At 41.7% G+C, this 24,705-nt stretch overlaps 1 protein-coding gene across 2 annotated transcripts in view; it reads right to left on the reverse strand.

Moving 5' to 3' along the window:
• Positions 1–24,705, reverse strand: part of rnpepl1 (arginyl aminopeptidase like 1) — a 65,215-nt gene that overhangs the window by 22,061 nt on the left and 18,449 nt on the right. For both annotated transcript variants that reach the window (XM_059944585.1, XM_059944578.1), the window contains exon 2: positions 18,067–18,207. In XM_059944585.1, the coding sequence (XP_059800568.1) occupies positions 18,067–18,207 (141 nt within the window). The remainder of the gene's footprint in view (positions 1–18,066; positions 18,208–24,705) is intronic.

Genomic DNA, 24,705 nt, shown 5'->3' on the forward strand with positions numbered 1-24,705 from the left:
ATCTTGCACGAGGAAACAAGCCCGCCCCAAAGCACCACTGAACAGTGACAGCACCAAAACATGCATCATAAACAAATTTATTTAGATATTCAGCAAGAAGTCTGGCATGACAGACTAAGCCTGATACTTAGGAAAGGAACACTCACCACCAAGAAAAGGAAGATGGATATAGAAACATAATGGCAAACTTGAATTATTTTTTTCTTATGGATTACTAATCATGGCTCGGTTCTATGTACTGCCACTCTACTAAAATTATGTAAATTTATGGAAAAATCCACATTCCAAGTTGGAGAACTATTCTTCACTTTCAACGCCTATTAAACTGGGATCTTGTATTTCAGAAGTTTCATTTAGGCATTGAATTAAGAATTCATTTAAACTATTTTAGACCCATTGTATTTTTGCTCAGTCACTCATCTTTTTTTTCTCCTTTTTGCCGTTGCTTATGCTTCTTCTAATTATACCAGACACATCGATAAAATGTGCCAGAGTTCTGAGTGTGAAGGAAACAAGGAAATCAAGTTGTGGGTGCAATTTCAGAGACACTGGGGTAAGCTCTGAACTTCCATCCTGTGTGTCAGACAGATAATTAGAGTCGTTATTGAAATTTCACTAATTTCACTTTCATAGGTGCCAATATTATTTGAGAGATTAAGTGGTGAGATTTGAAATGCTCCAGTTGCAGAATTTCTAGAGTGCATATTGTGCAAGAAATTCCACATGGAACTGTTGGCACTTCCTGATTGAAGTAGAAGCTAGCGTGGGATTTTTGTGTGGTCAAATACAGAAGTCAGAAACTTCCTGACAACTGAGTCCCTCCATTAAGGGCAATCCACAGAAGCTGCATCTCAGCTGTCTACGTCATACACCAGCCAGGGCAGTACAATATGGAGAGCAAGCTTCAGCCCATTTAGCAGACTCCTCCCTCTCCATGCAGCTGATGAATCCAAAGGAACAGCAGAGACTGATACAGTTTTGGCACCTGTAGAGTCGCAGGAGTTTCCGGTCAGCATTGAGCTCAGTGTAGGAATTCCAGTTCCGGATTTTCCCTTGGAGTTTATTCCTGAAGCCTTCACCATGAGTGGGTATAACTGCAAGGCAGCGGAGGTTTGAGATCAGAGTTTTCCTTCTCCTAGTTGAGCTGCCAAACACGACTGATGAGCCCCATCTGCCTGAAGTAACTGGTTTTAAGGTGCCAGTAACTCACCTTTGCTCCCAATGATTCCACTGGGCTTAGTAGCTAAGCCACACATGAAGGCCAGGAGCTGGGCTGGTTGTCAATATGAGACACACGCCATTAACAGCATTTAATAGGTATTGTGAGCTTGTCCTTATTACCAACCCAGCTATAACAACCTTAAGGACCTATTCCTGACCAACAACTGTTCACCAACAATTTGAAACGAGAAAGTATGCAAAATTTGGAAATCCAAATAATATACGCAAAATGCTGGAGGAACTCAGCAGGCCAGGCAGCATTTGTGGCAGAAGGGTCTCAGCCCAAAACAACAACTGTACTCTTTTCCATAGATGCTCCCTGGCCAACTGAGTTCCTCCAACATCTTGTGTGTGTTACCAACAACTTGAAGACTGTTATCAGCCATTGTATTCATTATGGAATTAGGCAGTAAATATTGTACAATAATTATTGTTTAATAATTGTATAATAATTACTGTATAATAAATAATTATACAAGTGAATTTACTCAAAGAATATGCATCAGCTTAGATTTGGCAAAAGGACTTTGCCATTAATTTCAATGGAAGAAAATATGTTGTAACAATGTCTTAGAATAAAACTTCTCAATTTCTTTAAATGATACAGGCTCATAACTGCTTCAAATTTTATGAAATTACCATAATTGCCACTGTCAGCCCATGTAATAAAACACACCACACTGACCCTCTGTGTAAGTATTCTACATGAAGCTGGGCTAATCTCTGCCTTAGTGTGAATGGAAAAACTGAGCAGTGTTGCAAGCTTAGCATGAAAATAGCCTGCACGTAGCCTGTATACGAGCTGAAGGTGAGCGAGGGAACTCGAAGAACATTTGACCTTATATTTTTGTACATTTAATGCCTAATGTCAAAAAGTTCATTACATTTTTAAAAAATCAGTACATTCTTTTGAACCATGAAAGACATTCAGTATATTGTTTTGTATACTGGTGAGGCAGCACCATGCTTGGTCACAGAGGATCTCTGGGTCCAAGCAAAGGTGAAATTGTTCGAGCTTTCCCTCTTTATTACTATCACAAGACCCTGTAGGTTATTAACATCAAGTAGTGCAGGTCTACCCCACCAGCAAGTTGCTTGATAGCAGTGGAGCTGGACTTGTGGCATACTGTGTTGCCGTCTGCTACACCATGTAGGAAGTGGTGCGTGGTCTAACAAACAGGGCAAATGATTGCCTTGGACGTTTTTCTTGTGATCACAAGACCCTGCTGGACATTGATAATGCAGAATACTGCAAATCAGGTTCACTGGCAAACACTGTTTCGTTTGGCTGTATCCATATGTCTGGTTGAATGAGAATGAAACTTTAACTCATGACCTCCAAGAGGACCACAATCTTGTCGTGGTTTGGAGACTTGCATGCCTCAGTAACACAGAGAGCTAAGCTGGCTGGAGTCAGGGCCTTGTGCTTCAACTCTTGATAGGTTCACCCATGCCAAACAGGCCAAAGGGTAGTGGCCAGACTAAAAATGGTCTATCAGTGCCCCAGGTTTGGGGGTTCAGCTCAGGGCTAAAAACCCTGAGTGGTCAATAAAAAAAATTGTTATGGAAAGAGCAACGAAGAATCCTTCTACATATGTGTGTGATTGTATGTACAGACAAAGATGAAGGGTCTTCACTGCTGTCTTAAATGCCAGCAGAATAATGGGCTGTAAGTATGTAAGTAATCCTCAAACTCTATGAGGTGGTCAAAATGCCATAGATATTACAAAGTTATCTAGCCAGCTCTTCTGGAGAATTTTCATTTTACACTGGATATAATTTTACCATTTCCTATCTTTCCCATTAGTTTCTTGTTTTTCTTTAAAGGTTCCTTTAACATAGTAAAACATAGTAGAATTTTTATCGTACCCTAATGACTGGAACAAATGAGATCAGATACTACTCTACATCAGATAGCACTCTCAAATGAACCCAATGGTCTACCTGATCCCCTGGATTCCCCACAGCAAGTTAGCTTAACATTGATAATAATAAAGGCTGTGAGTTTCAATTTAATACCAGACAGTACATGTTTTAAAGCACTGTGAGTATGGAGTTCTAAGAAGTAATTGAGAAGCAGAAAGGGATGTCAGCTGCGTAGATGTGAAACATAGTCAAACATATGTCTATTTTCAGTACTGCAACTGATTCTGCTCTGAAAAAATCGTAGAAACAATGGTATAGTGCTTTCAATGAAAACCATTTGTCAAAGAATCAATAACTGTCACATAAAAATTTGAAAACATTCTCATTTATTGCTTTACAAAATTGCTTCTATGCATCTTGCTGCATCATCTCTACTGACAAAATATCCCTGCTTTAATCCAAGTGTGCTCCTTATTCCAGTTATCATTAATAGGATTCTTTGGGTGTCTAAAGTCTGAAATGCAAAATGAAAGCAAGGTGAAGAGTAATCTTCAGCTGAAGCATTCATTACAAGATGATGAGAATATAAAAGTAAGGATGTGTACTCAGTGGCCACTTTTTCTAGGTAAACCTGTTCATAAATGCAAATATCTAATCAGCCAGTCATATGGCAGCAGTTCAATGCATTTGCAGACTGACATGTCAAGAGGTTCAGTTGTCCAGAATGGGGAAAGAAATGTGATCTAAGTGACTTTGACCACGGAATGATTGCTGGCACAGACAGGGTGGTTTGAGTATCTCAGAAACTGTTGATCTCTTAGGATTTGCATAAACAACAGAATCCAGAGTGTTTAGAGAAAGCTATAAAAAACAAAATAAGTTCAGTAAGCGAACATTCTGTGGGCAAAAACACTTTGGTAATGAGAGATGCCAGAGAAGAATGGCCAAACTTGTTCAAGCTGTCAGGAACTGAAATAACCATGTGTTCCAACAGAAGAGCATCCCTGAATGCATAACATGTCAAACCTTGAAGTGGATGGGCTGCAGCAGAAGAACATGAACATACACTCAGTGCCCCCTCACTGGAGGTACCTAATAAAGTGGCCACTGTGTATATTAACTGCCCTCCTCCTGTGTCTCATCCACATAATCCATTCCCTTCATATTCATATGTCCAGCTATCCAACTATGCATTGTCAGTATATATTCCAGTGCCATCTGTATCTGGACTAAAATCTTCTGCACCTAATCATCATTTTTACCTTGCCATCATAGATTAGATTACTGCTATTTTCAACTAACAGTTAACTCCAAACAGCCATGAGCTGCTGCTATTTCAAGCCAATCAGTCATTGGCTTCAAGAGTTGGGAATTTTATAAGGAAAGCATACAAGACTGTAAGACATAAGAACAGAATTGGGCCATTCAGCCCCTCAAGTCTGTCCTGCCTTGGCTGATGTATTTTCCTTCTCGACTCCACTGTCCTGGTTTCTTCCTGTAACCTTTGACACCCTGACTAGTCAAGAACCTATCAACCTCCATTTTAAATACACCCAATGACTTGGCCTCCTCTACAGCTGACTGTGGCAAAGAATTCCAAAGATTCACCACCCTCTGGCTAAAGAAACTGCTTCTCATCTCTTTTTTTAAATGGACGACCCTCGATCCTCATGGCGCTCAGCAACTACTGTGGGTTCAGATAAACCAGGATTTAAGCTGAAGTGGCAAGTGAGAAGTGGGGAAAAACAAGGAGAGGAGCAAAGTGGTTTTGGTAAAACAAGCAAGTAAATGGACCAGAATCAATCAGAATCAGGTTTGTTATCACCAGCACATGACGTGAAATTTGTTAACTTAGCAGCAGCAGTTCAATACATGAGAAAAGAAATAACAATCATAAAAATAAAAATAATAATATAAATAAACTAGTAAATCAATTACAGTATACATAAATTGAATAGATATAAAAAATGTACAAAACCAAAATGTGAGGTAGAGTCCAAATATTCAATGTCCATTCATGAATTGGATCATAGAGGCGAAGAAGCTGTTTCTGAATTGCTGAGTGTGTGCCTTCAGTCTTCTGACCTCCTACCTGATGGCATGGCCTGAGTGCTGGAGGTCCTTAATAATGAACGCTGCCTTTCTGAGACACCACTCCCTGAAGGTGTCCTGGGTAATTTGTAGGCTAGTACCCAAGATGGAGCTGACTAGATTTACAACCTTCTGCAGCATCTTTCGGTCCTGTGCAGTAGCCCCTCCATACCACACAGTAATGCAGCCTGTCAGAATGCTCTCCACTGTACAACTATTGAAGTTTTTGAGTGTATTTGTTGACACACCGAATCTCTTCAAACTCCTAATAAAGTATAGCTGCTGTCTTGCCTTCTTTATAACTACATCCATATGTTGGGACCATGTTAGATTCTCAGAGATTTTGACACCCAGGAACTTGAAACTACTCACTCACTCCACTTCTGATCACTCTATGAGGACTGGTATGTGTTCCTTCGTCTTACCCTTCCTGAAGTCCACAATCAGCTCTTTCATCTTACTGACATTGAGTGCCAGGTTGTTGCTGCAGCACCACTAGTTTGCATATCTCACTCCTGTACACCCTCTCTTCACCACCTGAGATTGTACCAACAATGGTTGCATCGTCAGCAAATTTATAGATGGTATTTAAGCTATGCCTAGCCACACAGTCATGGGTATAGAGAGAGTAGAGCAGTGGGCTAAGCACACACCTCTGAGGTACGTGTGACGAGGATACGTTATCACCAATCTGCATAGATTACGGTCTTCCAGTTAGGAAGTCGAGGATCCAATTACAGAGGGAGATACAGAGGCCCAGGTTCTACAGCTTCTCAATCAGGATTGTGGGAATGATGGTATTAAATGCTGAGCTATAGTCGATGAACAGCATCCTGACATAGGTTTTTCTGTAGTCCGGGTAGTCTAAAGCCGTGTGGAGAGCCATTGAGATTGCATCTGCTGTTGATCTATCGTGACGATAGGCAAATTGCAATGGGTCCAGGTCCTTGCTGAGGCAGGAGTTCAGTCTAGTCATGACCAACCTCTCAAAGCATTTCATCACTGTAGATGTGAAACCAAAGTGGAACAGGGTAAAGGACTGAGGGTGGGTGGGGGGGTGTGGAGAGCAAAGATAGGATGCTGTCCTATGGGGGGGAGAGGCTTATTCTGGTTGTTGAAAGTCACTTTGTCATGATTGGTTAGTTTAAAAACTGCAGCTGCTTTTCCCATTGGTTAGTTGCCTGGTGCCCAGTTTCAAATATCCTGGGTACATGGAGAGCACGTGTGGGAGGTTCTTTCTCTCTTCCTTTGTTTAAGGCAAGTGGTGCACATGACCATTGGGAAGGTCTGCTCTGCATGCATTTTTAACTATATTTTGTTGAATATTCAGCTTTGTGGTTTTTGTAATTTGAGGTACATGAACGTTTGGTCGAATTTTTACTGTTAGTAAATAAATGATTAACATACTTATTCACAGTCAGTGCTTTCCGTCTCACTTACCACACCCGCGAACCTGATTCAATGTTACATTTTGGTGCTGCAAGGAGGGTCTGGCTTTTTTGAGCAGATATGCATTTCTTTAAGAGGTTATTTAAAAGAGAGGATGGTCAATATGAGAGATGCAGAGTCCTAGGGTGGACAGATTGGAAGACTTGCTAACTTACTGATGGGTTATGGAATGCCACTAGATTGGCCAGACTAGTTAGATTTTGCTGGGGTTGTAATTAGTCACCACATTGTTTTCATACTTAAATCACTGGGTTTTCCCCAGGAGAAAAGATAGCCAGCAGGATGCTTTCTGGCTATTTGCAGTAATTGTAAGGCATCAGTATAAAACAATAGCGAGTCTTAAAATTACTTGGAAGATCTCAGTCAGCGCTGTATTATTCTGAAAGAAATCATTATTAATGGCTCGGGGTAGGGCTGCAAAGTTTGAGGATAAGAACACAGTGACAGCTTGGTAACTAATGAAGATACAGAACTTGGACACTGCATGCTGAGCTGGTTGGCAGCCCAACCCTGTTAAGGTTCGAGCCATGATGAAGCAGGGCAACGATCAGCAGAAGCAAGATCTTACTGTAGGGCTGGGGGACGGGAATGTCTGGCAGGATATTGGAAATGGGGGCGAGAGGATAGCATGGACTCCTCAATTTAACCCTCAAAATGATCACCCTCTACTCTGCATGTCCGAAACAGCTTGGGCCAGGCCAGAGACCACATGTTCCCACACATGGATGAGGAGGGTACCAGAGTGATCCTATCTACAGAGAGGTAGGTGCTTGAGGGAGCCTATCATGCCAACATGAGATCAATAATGCCCTGAGAACACTGTTTGCTTCCCCTGAGCATAATATATCACTACAGGTTCGAATAGCTACTGCAGTTAAACTTAGGTACCCCACTCTTACTGAACGGAATTTAAAACCCCAAGCGGAGTGGAGCATACTAAAGAAGGGTACTGAAGTTCTACATCAGTGGGCTCTTATCACAGAATTATACCACGATAGTGGTAGCCCACCAGAGGATATTGAACTAACCTGGAATGATGGGACACGGTTACAGCGACAGTTTTTCCAATAACAGGGGTAGCGCTGTCATTAATAGCATCAGCTGTTGGTCATCCTATAAGTACAATGATCCAATTATTACAAGGTTTAGAGTATGTAGAAGCGGGTCAGCGTAGCCAGGTATGCAAGTTAGATAAGCAGATGGGGAGTGGGGGGTGGGGGGAGGAATACCGCATATCCCGTAAAAAAAGGTTTTTAACATTGCACAAAGCTGGGGTCCTGGAGGAGCAGGTAAATGGGGCTCCCACCCCCACCATCTATCCAATCTGGAGGAAGTACTGTTTGGGGGAAGCAAGAGAGGGAGGTCATTGAAGGGGAAGGGTCATTCTTCAATCCCTCTGCAAATAAGGGCTCCTGTTGTCCTCTACCAGATTCCTGGCATTCCATTCAGTATCACTATATCCCACGCTGGAGACATTACAAATGGCTGTGCCTGACCTTTGCCAGCATTGGGAATCGGGGTTGGGGGGGGGGGGGGGGGTGCAGAGTGCTTATTGTTGTAGTGATAGTGTTAGTCGACCTGCATCCCTCTTCCCTGTAAATAGAGTATGAATGATTTGAATGTGGAGAAATGTGTGTGGTGTGGCCACACTCATCAGTTTGCTTTTGTGTGTGCGTGCATGTGAGGATTTTACCTTTAAGTCACTTGGTGAATGTGCTTGGCCTTGCCCAGTTGCTTTTCCCTTTTCAGTTGTTCTCTGATAAATGTGCTACAGGTGTCCCCCATTTTTCGAACGTTCGCTTTATGACACCTCGCTGTTATGAAAGACCTACATTAGTTACCTGTTTTCGCTAACAGAAGGTGTTTTCACTGTTAGGAAAAAAGGCAGCGCGCGCCAAGCAGCCAATTCCCCTGGAACTGTATTCTAGACGGTATTGCTTAAACACATGCCTGTGAGCACCTGTGCTTTATGTCGATTTATTTTGTGCATCCATTAGCAAGGTGAGTTCTAAGGTATCGGAAAAGCCTAAAAGAGCACGTAAGAGTGTTACACTTAGCATGAAACTAGACATAATTAAGTGTTTCGATCATGGTGAACGAAGGAAGGATATAGTGAGTTTGACTAAGGGTTTGTGGAAGTTGACGAAGATGATGTTGAAGAGGTTTTGCCTTTCCATGACCAAGAACTGACAGATGAAGAGCTGGTGAAGAGGAAGGGATAATTGAAGCCGAACGCAGTAGCAAATGGCCCAAAAACAAAGTCGTCCAGGAACTGAATTTGAAGCAATTGCTTGAGATTTTCGCTGCGATCGACAACTCTGCAATGATTGCAGAAAAGTAGGACTTTAATTTTGAAAGGGTATGTAGGTTTAGGGCATATTTGCAGGATGGTTTGAGTGCTTACAAAGAAATGTACGAAAGAAAAATGTACGAGGCTAAGCAGTCAAGCATACTGAGGTTTCTCAAGCATTCCACATCAGCCACAGCAGACAACGAACCTCAACCTTCGACATCAAGGCAGGCAGACATAGAAGAAGGTGACCTGCCTGTCCTGATGGAAACAGACGACGATGAGATGACACCCCAGTCTCCTGTACTTCCCACTACCGCAACCTCAGACGACTCAGCCTAACACCATCATCAGTGTGCTCACTGTCTTCCCGATTCCGGTAAGTGAAACTACACTGTACATACATTATTTCTACTTTATATAGGTTGTGTATTTTTATGTGTTATTTGGTAGCTTCATAGCTTAAAGGTTACTGGAAAGAGTGCTTTTGCCCAGAGCACTTACACCGCGTGTTTCTGCCGGGAGCGCTTGCGCCGAGTGTTTCTGCCGGGAGTGCTTGCGCCGAGTGTTTTTGCTGCGAGCGCTGCCGAGAGCGCTTCCGTGAGATTTTCGCTGCGGTGGACAGTGCTGCAATAATTGTAGAAAAGTATTCCTACATTATATAGGCTGTATATCTATCAGATCATTCCTGCTTTTACTATATGTTACTGGTATTTTAGGTTTTATGTGTTATTTGGCAATGATTTGGTAGCATATTTTTTGGGTCTGTGAATGCTCACAAATTTTTCCCATATAAATAAATGGTAATTGCTTCTGCACTTTACGACATTCCAGCTTACGAACCATTTCACAGGAATGCTCTACCTTCGAATAGCGGGGGAAACCTGTATTTCTCTGTGAGAAATTACCTGTCTGATTTAAGTTTTTGCAGTTCCATCCCAAGCTTTAAAGAAAAGGAATCCAGCTGTGGCTTTTGTGCTTTACTTTGTTTCTTGTATTTTATATCTGTTACGTGTTTATTGTGTCTTAATCTGTTACTCTGTTATTTGTTTTCCCATACAGTTGGTTTTAGGGATGACTTCCATTTCATACTGGCCACATGAATTTTAAGTTCATGGGGTAGAAATTATTTCAGATATGAGATCTCCACATTTCAGAGTGACATAAGAATTTGGAGGCCAATTCCTGTAGGTCTGTTGTTGCTGTGCTTCCTAAATAACCAGTGACTGATCAGGAGCAAGTGCATTTGTAATCCCTGCATTATAGAATGGCAAAGTGGTGGATGCTGACTTGTGGTGGGAGATCCTGGGGAAGGTGTCTGAATGTGCGCACTGGGCCAATGGGTCAGATTGCTGAATTTGTATGAGGATTCCTTACTACAATGCAGAAGGGATGCCACTGATATTGATCCTTTTGACAAGGAAAAGACTGCTGGGGGAAATTATCGGGCTTCTCAGTTTTGGCATTCTGTTTTGCGGGAGCTGGAAGGGAGTAGTCTATTTCAGCCAATCCCAACCCAGACTATAGTAACAATCTTAAGGGACTTGAGCCCTAATAGCCCTGGTGGAGTAAGTACTTAAAGGGCTAGTATTTCCCTATGTACCATTTGTTTAACTGTAAAGTCCTGACTCTTCGTGATTTCCCCACCTGACAGTGTTGGTGGAGGTGGTATGTTGAGCACAGGTACAAGGTGCAAGGTGGATTTCAAGTGTGAGCAGGAACAGTATCCAGGGACCGCTGCGTCCAAATGGTGTTGTGAAGGTGGCCATTTGTTGGATACTGAATGGCACTGACTGGATGCACAGTTCCTAAGTCTACCTGTGGTCCCCACAGGGTGGTGCAGTTGATACATGGTGTTGTATGTATGCCACCCCAGTCCTGGATGAGCACATTACCCATGTTGGTTGGTAAGACGGCTGTTACAAAGAAAGGAAGACTCTGAATGATATTCTTTCTCAGCATGGTGCAGCCAGACTGTCCCAGGAACTGATTTTGGTGACCTTGGATTACCTGTTCACAAGGGAAGGTGGCCACCTGTACCGTTATTGGTCAAGAATACGGATCTATCTTCCTGACTGGTTGGAGAACATCACTCACCTGCCTGATCATATCTGAGAGCCAGTGTAAAATCAAGTGGAGGACAAGCTCATTAGTTATTACATTCTGGGGTGGGGCTGGTGGCATTTTGGAGCACAAGGAGGCTGGTGACTACTGTAGTACATTGGGAGGTGACTATTGGGTTTACAATACTGGGTATTGTACTTTTGTGTTCTGTACGTAACTTCGGGAGTTTGTGGAGAGTCATACTAGTCCGAGGGTTGAATCATCACATGTGCAACTTTCAAGGGGTGGTGTGTCCTGTGGGGGAGTGGGGGGGGGGGGGCATAGCTTATTCTGATTGCCAAAAGTCACTTTGTCGTGATTGGTTAGTTTCAAAACTGCAGCTGATTTTCCAATTGGTTAGCTGCCTGGTATCCAGTTTCAAATATTCTGGGTATATAGACAGCACATGTGGGAGGTTCTTTCTCTCTTCCTTTGTTTAAAGCAAACGGTGCACGTGATCATTGGGAGGGTATGCTATGCACACAATATGTATTTCTTTGAATGATGGTTATGTTTGCTGAATATTCAGCTTTGTAGTTTCTATAATTTGGGGAACAAGAATGTTTGGTTGAATGATTACTGTTTGTAAATAAATGATTAGCATACTTATTCACAGTCAGTATTGTCTGTCACACTAACCAGACCCATGAACCTGATTCAATGCTACAGATGATAAGTGAGAAGTGAACGAAAGAAGAGTGGACACTGAGGGGATAAAAGGTTGTGGCCTTGATTTAAATTTGTTAATACCTTTATCAGGAATTAGTTTAAAATCACACATCTTCCAGCAGCTAATGTTTTCCTTGAATAATTTTACTAACTCTAACCTTAGATTTATTTTTTAATCTTTCAACACAGCTCATTTTTCTTAATTTTATTCTGCCTCCAGCTAAGTTTTGATGATATTTAATACGTTTAATCTATATTTCACTTGTTACATTAGTCATGAACAATTTAACTTTACACTTCTCTCTACTTCACTGTTAGATTTCTCCATAGCTGTTTGCATCCTTTTCCTTTCTCTCTCTTTTATTGTTCTCAGTCTAAGCCTTGTTTTAATATGTTAAGATCAAGAACTTGTTATGAAATTGTACCCATCACAAGCTAATGCCAGTAATAATACATAGTTTCTAAAATCCTTAATAAAGAGAAAATAAAATACAGAAAAAAGTAGAAACCTGAAACAAAAACAGAAAATGTTGGAAATACCTCAAGTAGTTCACAACATCTGCAGGGAGAAAACAAGTTATTTCAGGTTGATGATCTATAATTCGGAGAAGTTGGAGATAACAATGCTTTAAGATATAGAGGAAAGGGGAAGAGTATGAGAAAACAGAAGTGAAGATATTGTTGAAACTAGATTCTACTGTGCCTGTTCAGAAATGATTTTTTTTACTGAACTTCACTGGAACCACTCAGCAGGCTAAGAGGTCAAAATGGGAATGGGAACAGATGAGGGGTGAATATTTTTGAAATAATTTCCAAGATGGCAAAGGACCATGACAACCCTTCAGCAGTTATCCTCATTGAATCCACTCATTACATTTATTATTAACATAAAATCTCCTTGGGGCATCACATAAAAGATACTGGGGGAACTCAGCAAGTCAGGCAACATCTACGGAAGGGAATAAACTGTCAATGTTTTGGGCCAAGTCCCTTCAACAATGCTGGAAAGGAAGGGGACAGAAGCCAGAATAAAAATTTGTGAGAAACAAAGCACAATAAGCTGGCAGGTGATATCTGAGACCAGGTTAAAGGAAGATGGGTAGGTAAGGAGGGGCATGAAGTAAGAAGCTGTGAGGGGATAGGTGGAAGAGGAAAAGGCTAAAGAATTAATGGAATCCTCAATGGTGAGAAGTACAGATTCTCATCCATCACACAAAGCCATCAGGGAGGTGCCTAACTTTATTCTGCAGCGAGACAATGACACGGCCAAGGTCATAAAGAACTATCTTCAGCGAAAAGGGGAACAAGGTGTTCTGTAATAGATGGTGTGGCCTCCACAGAGCTCTGATCTGAACACCAATGAGGTTGTATTGGTTTACCTGGACAGAAATAAGCAAGTGAGACAGCTTCGGGCTGCAGAACTGTGACAAGTTTTACAAGATGTTTGGATTTTCTTATGAAACTGCACAATATGTACAACTGGTGCAGTTTTAAAGGCAAACAGTGGTCACGCCAAATATTGATTTTATTTAGTTTTTTTAACTGTTTATTGCTATTTACAGAAATTTTTTGATATTCAGAAACTTTTCATTTCATTATTTTGACAGCACCTTCGCTTTACAGAATTGTTTTTATATGTGCCTAATCAACTGCACACAATAGTAAGCCTGTGATGCTATTGCCAGTTTTTCAGTGAACTTGTGCATTTATGCAATTGTGTATATGACAGTAAAAACACAAATTTGACTTTAACCAGAAGTATTCCCCCAGATGTGCCAAAACCAATAATTCTCTACCAAAAGCTTCTCCATTCACTTTTTTCTCCAGACCTGATGATTCAGAAGATGCCAGTCCAGACCAAACTGAGAGAAGTTACTGAACAGAAGCAGATAATACAAGCAATAATCTTTGTTACTGATTGGTGAAAAGGCCAAGATAGACAATACAAAAGCATTGCTGACACAGACTAGTGTTACTAATTAACTGGAATGCATTGACCTGCTGTATTATGTAAAAATGACAGTGGTAGACAACATTTAGATCGTGTTATGTCATTGCCAGAGCACAGACATACTGCGCTACCCTGGAACATCAATAGACGAAGGCACCAACATATAACACAATGTCCAAAATATCACTAGTGGAGGCCAGAAAGAAGCCAAAGCCACAGACATGAATGTCAGTGACATGACGTAATGTTAGAAAGATAACAATGGACAACACGAGCTAGATTATTTTTAGTAGATAGCTCAAACAGATGTTGCAATAATTCCCTGACAAGCACAAACCAGTAATACGGTGTCAGAATATAATGATCTATGGAAAATTTGAAGAACCTTAACCTGAAGAGAGACAAATAGTTCAATCAGCAACTTAATATATGGCATAGTCAGGAGGTCTGGCATAAGAATACTGGCACATTCCACTAGATGGCACAGGAAGCAATAGAATAGTGGAGCTCATTAAGGTAAAAGTCAAGTTCTTCAATCTAGGAAGCTTCTCACAAAAGCTGTATCAAGGCAAGTATAAAGATTATAATGCCCTGATATTTAACACTGGAAGGGCCATTTGTGTATCATGTTGAACACAGCCTGCTTTTTTTTTGCTACCTGGGGTTTCCATCACTTGAACTTACTTTTCCATGATGTGGAGGGCACTCACCGGACAGATGCCTGATGAAGCAGACAGAGTTCTGTGCTACAAGCAGGTCTTGTGCCCAGAGAGGACCAAGAGCCGCTGACAGCTCATTGACAGTAAAAGGCTTTGTAATTCTTTTAAATGCCTTTCATAAAGACACTTGAGGGAAAAATGACACTAAATTTTACTTTGAGGTTTACGACGAACACATGAAGACACCAAAAAATATTTCAAAATACTGAAATAAAACCAAGAATTCAGCTATAACCACCTAGTCCATGGGGTCTATACTAAATGGGCCTCACTGGTTGAGCTCGTGAGGTTGTCACAAACATTACCTTTCATTATCAGATACCCCTGGTAAGAAGCTTGGAGTCAAATGGGAAGTTTCCCCACATTTCTGGGAGTCACTACTCCACTGATGGTGAGTCCAACAACAGTGGGTAATCATACAAACAATCAGGTCTGATTTGTAGTCATGGACTTCTCCATTTGACTGAAGGACTTCAGTCAGTGGTAGGGAAATTACTGAACATTCTTATAAAGCATCTGGAAAAGCATGGGTGTTAAGGATAGACTGCATGGGTTTGTGCAGGGGAGGTCATATCTTACATATCTGAGGGGGTTATGAAGATGACTGATGAGAGTAGGGCAGTGGATGTTGTATATGTGGGCTTTAGTAAAGCTTTCGATGAGGTTCCTCATGGTAGCCTGATCCAGAAGATTAAAGCACATGGAGATTTGGTAAACACGAGGAAATCTGCAGATGCTGGAAATTCAAACCACACACACAAAATGCCGGTGGAACACAGCAGGCCAGGTAGCATCTATAAGGAGAAGCACTGTCAACATTTCAGGCCGAGACCCTTCATCAGGACCTGATGAAGAGTCTCGGTCCGAAACATCGACAGCACTTCTTACAGATGCTGCATGGCCTGCTGTGTTCCATCAGCATTTTGTGTGTGTTGTTTGGAGATTTGGTAGTTTGCATTCAAAATTGGTTTGGCCATAGAAGTCGGAGAGTCACTGAGTTAATCTAACTGGAGGTCTACACTAGTAGAGTTATGTAACAATCAACACTAGGACTTCTGTATAAATGACTTGGACAGAAAAGTAAGAGGGATATTTAATAAGTTTGCAAATGACACAGAAAATTGGCAGAATTGTGGATAGCGAAGAAGTTTATCAAAGGATGCAGCAGAATATAGGCAAGTTGGAAATGTGGGCAGAGAAAGGGCAGATTGAGTTTAATCCAGGCGAGTCAATGTTAATAAGAATATACACGGTAAATGGCAGGACCCTTAGAAGCATTGATTTACAGAGGGATTGTGGGGTGCAAGTCCATAGCTGCATGAAAAGTAGCAACACAAGTGGATGATGTGGTAAAGATGATGTTCGGTGTGCTTGTCTTCATCAGTTGAAGCAAGGAATCAGAATCCAGTTTATCATCACTGGCATGTATCGTGAAATTTGTTAATTAGCAGCAGCAGTTCAAAGCCTTACATGATGATGATAGAAAAATAATTAAGTCGATTACAGCAAATATATGTGTGTGTGTGTGTGTGTGTGTGTGTGTATGTATCCGGAGATACCGGCCACGTGACAGATGCACTGTCACCTGGCTGATCGGAGGACACACCACATGCCAATCAACATTTAGTCCCTCCCAACTAATCAATGCACACCTGAATTATTGGTCACCTTAATTGGATTATCTCGCCCAGCCCCATGCTATAAAAGGTGAGACTTGCCCTTGGCTAGCCCTCTCTTACAGACCACCACATTGGAGGCAAGTGTATTGATTTATGCTTGGGAAGGTCTATTGTTTGTCCTGGTAAGGGAGCCACAGGTATCCAAGGTCAAGGGGGATAGTTGTTGTAGTGCTTTTCCCTTGTTCCTTGTTTGTGTAACCGTACCCTGTCCCCACACCGCTTCCTGTGTATTGTAGTTGCTTGTGTTGACCCGACTTCCCCTTGTAAGTAAATTCCTTATTATTAAAACTGTGTGTGTCCAGGCCTCTACTGTTAAGACTCAAAGAACCAGTTATTTTCCATCACAACAGTTTATAATTGTTAAATTTAAAACAAAGCAAAAACAGAAATAATATATATATTAAAAATGAGGTAGTGTTCATGGGTCAATGTCCATTTAGGTGTCGGATGGCAGAGGTGAAGAAGTTGTTCCTGAATTGCTAAGTGTGTGCCTTCAGGCTTCTGTACCTCCAACCTGATGGCAACAATGAGAAGAGGGCACGTCCTGGGTGATGGGGTCCTTAATAATGGATGCCACCTTTCTGAGGCACCTCTTCTTGAAGATGTCTTGAATACTACAGAGGCTTGTACCCAAGATGGAACTGACTAACTTAACACCTTTGTGTAGCTTCTTTGTCCTGTGCAGTAGCCCACCAGTAGCCCCATACCAGACGGTGAAACAGCCTGTCAGAATGCTCTCGACAGTACATCTATAGAAGTTTGAATGTTGTAACCTGATGGAGGTGGACAAGATGGTGACAGGCATCATCTTTTTCCCAAGGCTGAAATGGCTAACACGTGCAGAGCTCTGGAGAAGTTGCAGAAAACCTTCACCAGGACATTGCCTGGATTAGAGAGCATTGGTTACGATGAGAAGTTGGAAAAAGTTGCACTGTTTTCTCTGGAGCATTGGAGACTGAGGGGAGGCCTGACTGAAGTACAGGTTTCCCCCGCTATCCAAAAGTAGAGCGTTCCTATGTAACCTGTCACAAAGGGGTGGGGGGGGGGGGGGGGGAGACGGACACCTGCATATAAAACCTGAAGAGGCATAGATAGTCAAAGTCTCTTTCTTAGGGTAAAAATGTCAACTTGCTTTAAGATGAGAAGAGGAAAGTTTAAATTAGGTAGGTTTTTTATTTCCCTGACACGGAAAGTGATAGGTGCATAGAAAAAAAAACTGTCAGGAGAAATAGTGTAGAAACAAGAGAAAATCTGCAGATGCTGGAAATTTGAGCAACACACACACAAATGCTGGAGGAACACAGCAGACCAGGCAGCATCTATGGAAAAGAGTACAGTCGACATCTTGGTCCAAAGTGTGAATTGTACTCTTTTCTATAGATGCTGCCTGGCCTGCTGAGTTCCTCCAGCATTTTGTAGGGGAAATAGTGCAAGCAGGAATGATAACAAACTTAAGAGGCATTTAGTCAGGCACATGAACAGGCAGAGGATGAAAGGATATAGTCCACGTGCAGGCAGATGGGATTAGTTTGTACTGGCATTGTGGTTGGCCAGAGATTCAGTTCCTGCCCTTCACCATATATGTTTATGGTCTGTCTGACATTGCATACACTTCCACGAAACACATTTGGATATTTTGCTTCACTCACACTCCCTATCCTTTGACAAAACCTCTGCCAGCCCCATTCTCAGGAAGTCTTTTCCTAAATCTTCCCAACTGTTCTTTCCTACTTTCAGCCTGCGATTATAATTATTTCAATTCCATTAAACATCTTTTGCATCTTTGGAAAGTCATTTTACCATGCCATTGTTTATCAAAGAATTGTTAGTTCAAATATTCAACCACGAGCAGAATGATTAAAAAAAAACCTGGGAAGTATTGAACATCTGAAATTAGGCACTGTTTCGTTAGCTTTCATATTGATCTGCTGTCAATATGAAACACTACAGCATCAATTGTTTCAATTATTCATAGAAAACAGCATGTGGTAGCAATAATTAAAATGCAGTTAACAGTAACTTTCCTACCATGACTGTAGCGGAATAAGTACTCTTGACTGCAGGTGTATCGAAACAGGGGAAGAAGGATCTGTTACATACTGAATGACCATGTGTGAAGAGGAATGGTTTGGAGTTTCCACTTGTTAATTCTGGATCCAGCCACCAAATCTGAGTGGGAAAAAACAGAAAACTGTTCATTTAATTTTTTTCCCCCAGTTGAAGTTACTTCAAAAACTTTCATCTTGATTTCATGTTTTAAAAAGAGATCAGAAGTAAACCGGCTACCTGGTGATCACTGATTATATTTGCTGCTGTTCGGAGGCTCAGACCTAGAACCTAACTTCTTACACCCACATCAGTAGCAATTTCTGTTTGTGCGCTGTATGTCATCATTTCTTTGTGCTCGTTTACTGCTTCCATTGCTTCAGTAATTAGCTGATGGAAATGTGTTTAAATGGTGCTTTGACATCCAGCACCAGACACCATTAAAAAGATCGAGAACTCGTAATGTCTCGTCTGAAGTGACCTGTAATTCCTGGTCCACCACATCTTCCATAGGAACATGAATAAAACAGCCAACATGCAGCTGCCAGAAATTAATATTTCATATGATATTAGGAGTGATACTTCAGCAGCAGGGTCACAAACGTCAGCTGTATGATGTGCTGGAAAAAGACAGTCAAAAACTACACACAAGCAATTGGTTCAAGATTATTTCAGGGGTTCAAAACGAAAAGACAATTTCATACTTTTCAGACAATTATCCAAATGTTAGGTCAACTATTTTTCCAATGCTTCTCATCAGGTTTAATATCACTTAGTAAAAGTTTTCTTACACCATCAGTTTTCAATGATATAGCATTACAAATGTACAAAAAGGCAATTCATAGAAGAATATCAAATAAAATTTGGTAGAAACATAGAAAACCTACAGCACAATAGAGGCCCTTCGGCCCACAAAGCTGAGCTAAAAATGTACTTACTTGAGAAATTACCTAGGGTTACCTATAGCCCTCTATTTTTCTAAGTTCCATGCACCTATCCAGGAGTCTCTTAAAAGACCCTATCGTATCTGCCTCCACAACAGTCGCTGGCAGCCCAGTCCATGCACTCACCACTCTCTGTGCAAAAAACTTACCCCTGACATCCCCTCAGTACTTACTTCTAAGCACCTTTTCCCCCTTGTGCTAGCCATTTTATCCCTGGGAAAAAGCCTCTGACTATCCACACAATCAATGCCTCTCATCATCTTACACATCTCTCTCAGGTCACCTCTCAACCTCCGTCACTCCAAGGAGAAAAGGCCGAGTTCACTCAACCTTTTCTCGTAAGGGATGCTCCCCAATCCAGGCAACATCCTTGTGAGTCTCCTCTGCACCCTTTCTAAAGTTTCCACATCCTTCCTGAAGTGAGGTGACAGGAACTGAGCACAGTACTCCAAGTGGGGTCTGACCAGGGTCCTATACAGCTGTAATATTACCTCTTCACTCTAAAACTCAATCCCACGGTTGATGAATGCCAATGCACCATATGCCTTCTTAACCACAGAGTCAACCTGCGCAGCAGCTTTTGAGTGTCCTATGGACTCGGACCCCAAGATCCCTCTGATCCTCCACACTGCCAAGAGTCTTACCATTAATACTATATTCTGCCATCATATTTGACCTACCAAAATGAACCACCTCACACTTACCTGGGTTGAACACCATCTGCCACTTCTCAGCCAAGTTTTGCATCCTATCAATGTCCCGCTGTAACCTCTGACAGCCCTCCACACTATCCACAACACCCCCAACCTTTGTGTCATCAGCAAATTTACTAACCCATCTCTCCACTTCCTCATCCAGGTCATTTATAAAAACCACAAAGAAGAGGGGTCCCAGAACAGATCCCTGAGGCACACCACTGGTCACCAAATTCCTGCAGAATATGACCCATCTACAACCACTGTTTGCCTTCTATGGATAAGCCAATTCTCAATTCACAAACCAAGGCCCCCTTGGATCCCATGCCTCCTTACTTTCTCAATAAGCCTTGCATAGGGTTCCTTATCAAATGCCTTGCTGAAATCCATATACACTACATCTACGGCTCTTCCTTCATCAATGTGTTTAATCACATCCTCAAAAAACAATCAGGCTTTAAGGCACGATCTGCCTTTGACAAAGCCATGCTGACTATTCCTAATCATCTTATGCCTCCCCAAATGTTCATAAATTCTGCCTCAGGATCTTCTCCATCAACTTACAAACCACTGAAGTAAGACTTACTGGTCTATAATTTCCTAGGCTATCTCTACTCCTTTTCATGAATAAGGGAACAATATCCGCAACCCTCCAATCCTACAGAAACTCTCCCATCCCCATTGATAATGCAAAGATCATCGCCAGAGGTTCATCAATCTCCTCCCTCATCTCCCACAGTAGCCTGGGGTACATTCCATCCAGTCCCAGTGATTTATCCAACTTGATGCTTTCCAAAAGCTCCAGCACATCCTCTTTCTTAATATCTGCATGCTCAAGCTTTTCAGTCCGCTGTAAGTCATCCCTGCAATCGTCAAGGTCCTTTTCCATAGTGAATACTGAAGCAAAGTATTCATTAAGTACCTCCGCTATCTCCCCCGGTTCCATACACACTTTCCCATTGTCACACTTCATTGGTCCTATTCTCTCACGTCTTATCCTCTTGCTCTTCACATACTTGTAGAATATCTTGGGGTTTTCTTTAATCCTGCTTGCCAAGAGCTTCTCATGGCCCCTGCTGGCTCTCCTAATTTCATTCTCAAGTTCCTTCCTGCTATCCTTATAATTTTCTAGATCTCTATCATTACCTAGTTTTTTGAACCTTTCGTAAGATTTTTTACGAAATCTGGGTAGCCTCCAACCTGATGGCATGAACATGATCGTTTCCCTTCTCCATCTGTGTATCCCTTTTGCCAATCAACTTTCCAGCTCTTAGCTTTATCCCTCGCCCTCCTATCATTTCAGATTCCCCCCTCCCCTTCCCACTTTCAAATGTCTTACAATCTTTTCTTTCAGTTAGTCCTGACGAAGGGTCTTAACCCGAAACATCGACTGTACCTCTTCCTATAATGCTGCCTGGCCTATTGCGTTCCACCAGCATTTTGTGTGTGTTGTAAGGCTTTTTCTTCTTGATTAGATTTTCAACAGCCTTTCCTGCACACTACTATCCTTTCTGTGTCTCATTGGAACATACCTACGCAGAACACCACGCAAATATCCCCTGAACATTTGCCACATTTCTTCTATACATTTCCCTAAGGACATCCGTTCCCAATTTATGCTTCCAAGTTCCTGCCTGATAGCTTCATATTTCCCCTTACTCCAGTTAAATGCTTTCCTAACTTGTCTGTTCAATGCTATGGTAAAGGAGATGTAATTGTGATCACTGTCTCCAAAACGCTCTCCCACTGAGAGACCTGACACCTGACCAGGTTCATTTCCCAATACCAGATCAAGTACAGCCTCTCTTCTTGTACGCTTATCTACATATTGTGTCAAGAAACCTTCCCGAACACACCTAATGAACTCCAGCCCATCTAAGCCCCTTGCTCCTAGGGAGATGTCAATCAATTGTGGGGAGATTAAATCTCCCACCATGACAACCCTGTTATTATTACATCTTTCCAGAATCTGTCTCCCTATTTGCTCCTGGATGTCCCTGTTACTATTGGGTGGTCTATCAAAAAAAAAACACCCAGTAGAGTTATTGACCCCTTCCTGTTCCTAACTTCCACCCACAGAGACTCAGTAGACAATCCCTCCATGACTTCCTCCTTTTCTGCAGCCCTGACACTATCTCTGATCAGCAGTGCCACGCCCCCACTTCTTTTTCCTCCCCAACTGTCCTTTCTGAAACATCTAAATGCTGGCACTCTAACTCACCATTTCTGCTCCTGAGCCATCCAAGTTTCGTGGTAAGCTTATTTTCCAAACTTGCCAGTTTACTTTCCAATTTACTTTCTAGCCCGCTTTCCAAACTTGCAAGTTTAGCATCCAGAAGATGAGAAATTGCGTCGATGGATAAAGGCTCCTTAGACGATTTCTTGCTTGTAGCCATTTTAAGTTTGATAAGATTAAATCAAATATTGTCTTAGGAAAAAAAAAGTTAATCAAAAGTATCAACTCATATGAATAAGTTCGAAAAGATTTGATTAAAGGGTGATTATAGTTGAAAAAATGAAGAGCGCCTAAAAGGCAGATGTTTACTTCGCCATCTTGAAACTCCACCCCCCATCCAAGTCTCTGTAATGGCCACAACATCATTGCTCCAAGTACTGATCCACGCTCTAAGTTCATCCGCTTTGTTCATGATACTCCTTGCATTAAAATAGAAACATAGAAAATAGGTGCAGGAGTAGGCCATTCGGCCCTTCGAGCCTGCACCGCCATTCAGTATGATCATGGCTGATCATCCAACTCAGAACCCCGTACGTGCTTTCTCTCCATACCCCCTGATCCCTTTAGCCACAAGGGCCATATCTAACCACCTCTTAAATATAGCCAATGAACCGGCCTCAACTGTTTCCTGTGGCAGAGAATTCCACAGATTCACCACTCTCTGTGTGAAGAAGTTTTTCCTCATCTTGGTCCTAAAAGGCTTCCCCTCAAACACATCTCAAACCATCAGTCTGAGTGTATCCCTTCTCTATCACCTGCCTATCCTCCCTCTCATACAGTCTACAAGTTTTCTCAATTTGTGAGTCAACCACCCCTTCCTCCGTCTCTTCAGTTAGGTTTCCTGAGAAATGGCAGCACTACTAAAGGGAATTCTTATTAGTTCCCTATGTAACTGTCAAGAAGGCCAGGACTTGCCCACAACAATAGCCACAAACTTATTAACAGGTTGTCACCAGTGAGTTTCTAACTGAAATGATGGACTCATCATAGGGCCGAACAGGGGACTGCAACATTGCTGCAATTTCCCACTACTTAATGAGAAATCTGCCCACTGAATCTGTTCCAGCTTTGACACAGAAACATAGAAAACCAGTAGCACAATACAGGCCCTTTGGCCCACAATGCTGTGCCGAACATGTACTTAATTTAGAAATTACCTCGAGTTACCCAGGGCTCTCTATTTTTCTAAGCTCCATGTACTCTATCCAGAGCCCTCTTAAAAGACCCTTTCGTATCCTTGACATCCTGCAGGCTAAGGGACACCATTCATTTGAATGTAGACAACAAGCTGCTAGGAAGACAGGCAGGTTTCAGGTCATTTACAGTGCCTGTAAAAAGTATTCACCCACCCCCCACCCCCCACCCCACCCCCTTGGATGGTTTCATGTTTTGTTTTACCACATTTAATCACAGTGGGTTTTAATTTGGTTCTTTTTAGACAGTGATCAACACAAAGAGACTCTTTCATGTCAAAGTGAAAACCGGTCTATACAAAGTGATCTAAATTTTTTACAAATATAAAACGCAAAATAATTGATTGCATAAATATTCACCCCCTTTTAACATGACACACCAAATCATCACTGGTGCAGCCAGTTTTTGATTTTGAAGTCACATAATTAAATAATGGAGATCTGTTTTTGGAGACCTGTGTGCAGTCAAGGTGTTTCAATTGATTGTGGTAAAAATACACCTGTATCTGGAAGGTCCAATTGCTGGGGAGTCAGTATCCTGGCAAAAACTAGATCATGAAGACAAAACACTCTAAGCAACTCCCTGACACGTCAGGAGATGGATACAAGAAAATTTTCAAGTCACTGAATATCTCTTGGAGTACAGTTAAGTCAATCATCAAGAAATGGAAAGAATACGGCACAGCTGTAAATCTGCCGAGAGTAGTCTTTCCTCAAAAACTGAGTGATCGTGCACCAAGGGTATTAGTGAGGAAGGCCACAAGAGACTTATTGTAACTCTGGAGGAGTTACAAGCTTCAGTGGCTGAGATGGGAGAGTCTGCCCATACAATAACATTTTGCCCAGGTGATTCACTAGTCACAGCTTTATGGGAGGATAGCAAAGAGAAAAAAACTCAAAATAAATCTCAACTAGAGTTTGCCAAAAGGCATGGGGGAGATTCTGAAGTCGGCTCAAAGAATGTTCTATGGTCTGATGAAACCAAAATTGAACTTTTTGGCCATCAGACTAAATGCTATGTTTAGTGCAAGTGAAATACCACACATTAGCAAAAATACACCATACCAACCATGAAGCATGGTGGTAGTTGCATTATGCTGTGGGGCAGCAGGCCCTGGAAGGCTTGTGAAGTTAGAGGGTAAAATGAATGCAGCAAAATACAGGGAAATCCTGGAGGAAAACCTGATGTAGTCTGCAAGAGAACTGCAACTTTGGAGAAGATTTGGTTTCCAACAAGACAATGGTCCCAAGCATAAAGCCAAAACTACACAGGAATGGCTTAAAAATAACGAAAGTCCTCAAGGCTCTAATTACCACTAAAGGTGCATTTACTAACTACTGACTTGAAGGGGGTGAATACTTATGCAATCAATTTGTGTTTTTATATTTGCAATTAATTTAACACTTTGTAGAGATCTGTTTTCACTTTGACATAAATGTCTTTTTATGCTGATCAGTGTCAAAAAAAGACAAATAAAATTCACTTTGAGTCAATATTGTAAAATAATAAAATGCAAAAACTTGCGAGGGGGGTGAATACTTATTATAGGCAC

Source organism: Hypanus sabinus, chromosome 2, assembly GCF_030144855.1.
Source record: "Hypanus sabinus isolate sHypSab1 chromosome 2, sHypSab1.hap1, whole genome shotgun sequence".
Classification (NCBI taxonomy): Eukaryota; Metazoa; Chordata; class Chondrichthyes; order Myliobatiformes; family Dasyatidae; genus Hypanus; species Hypanus sabinus.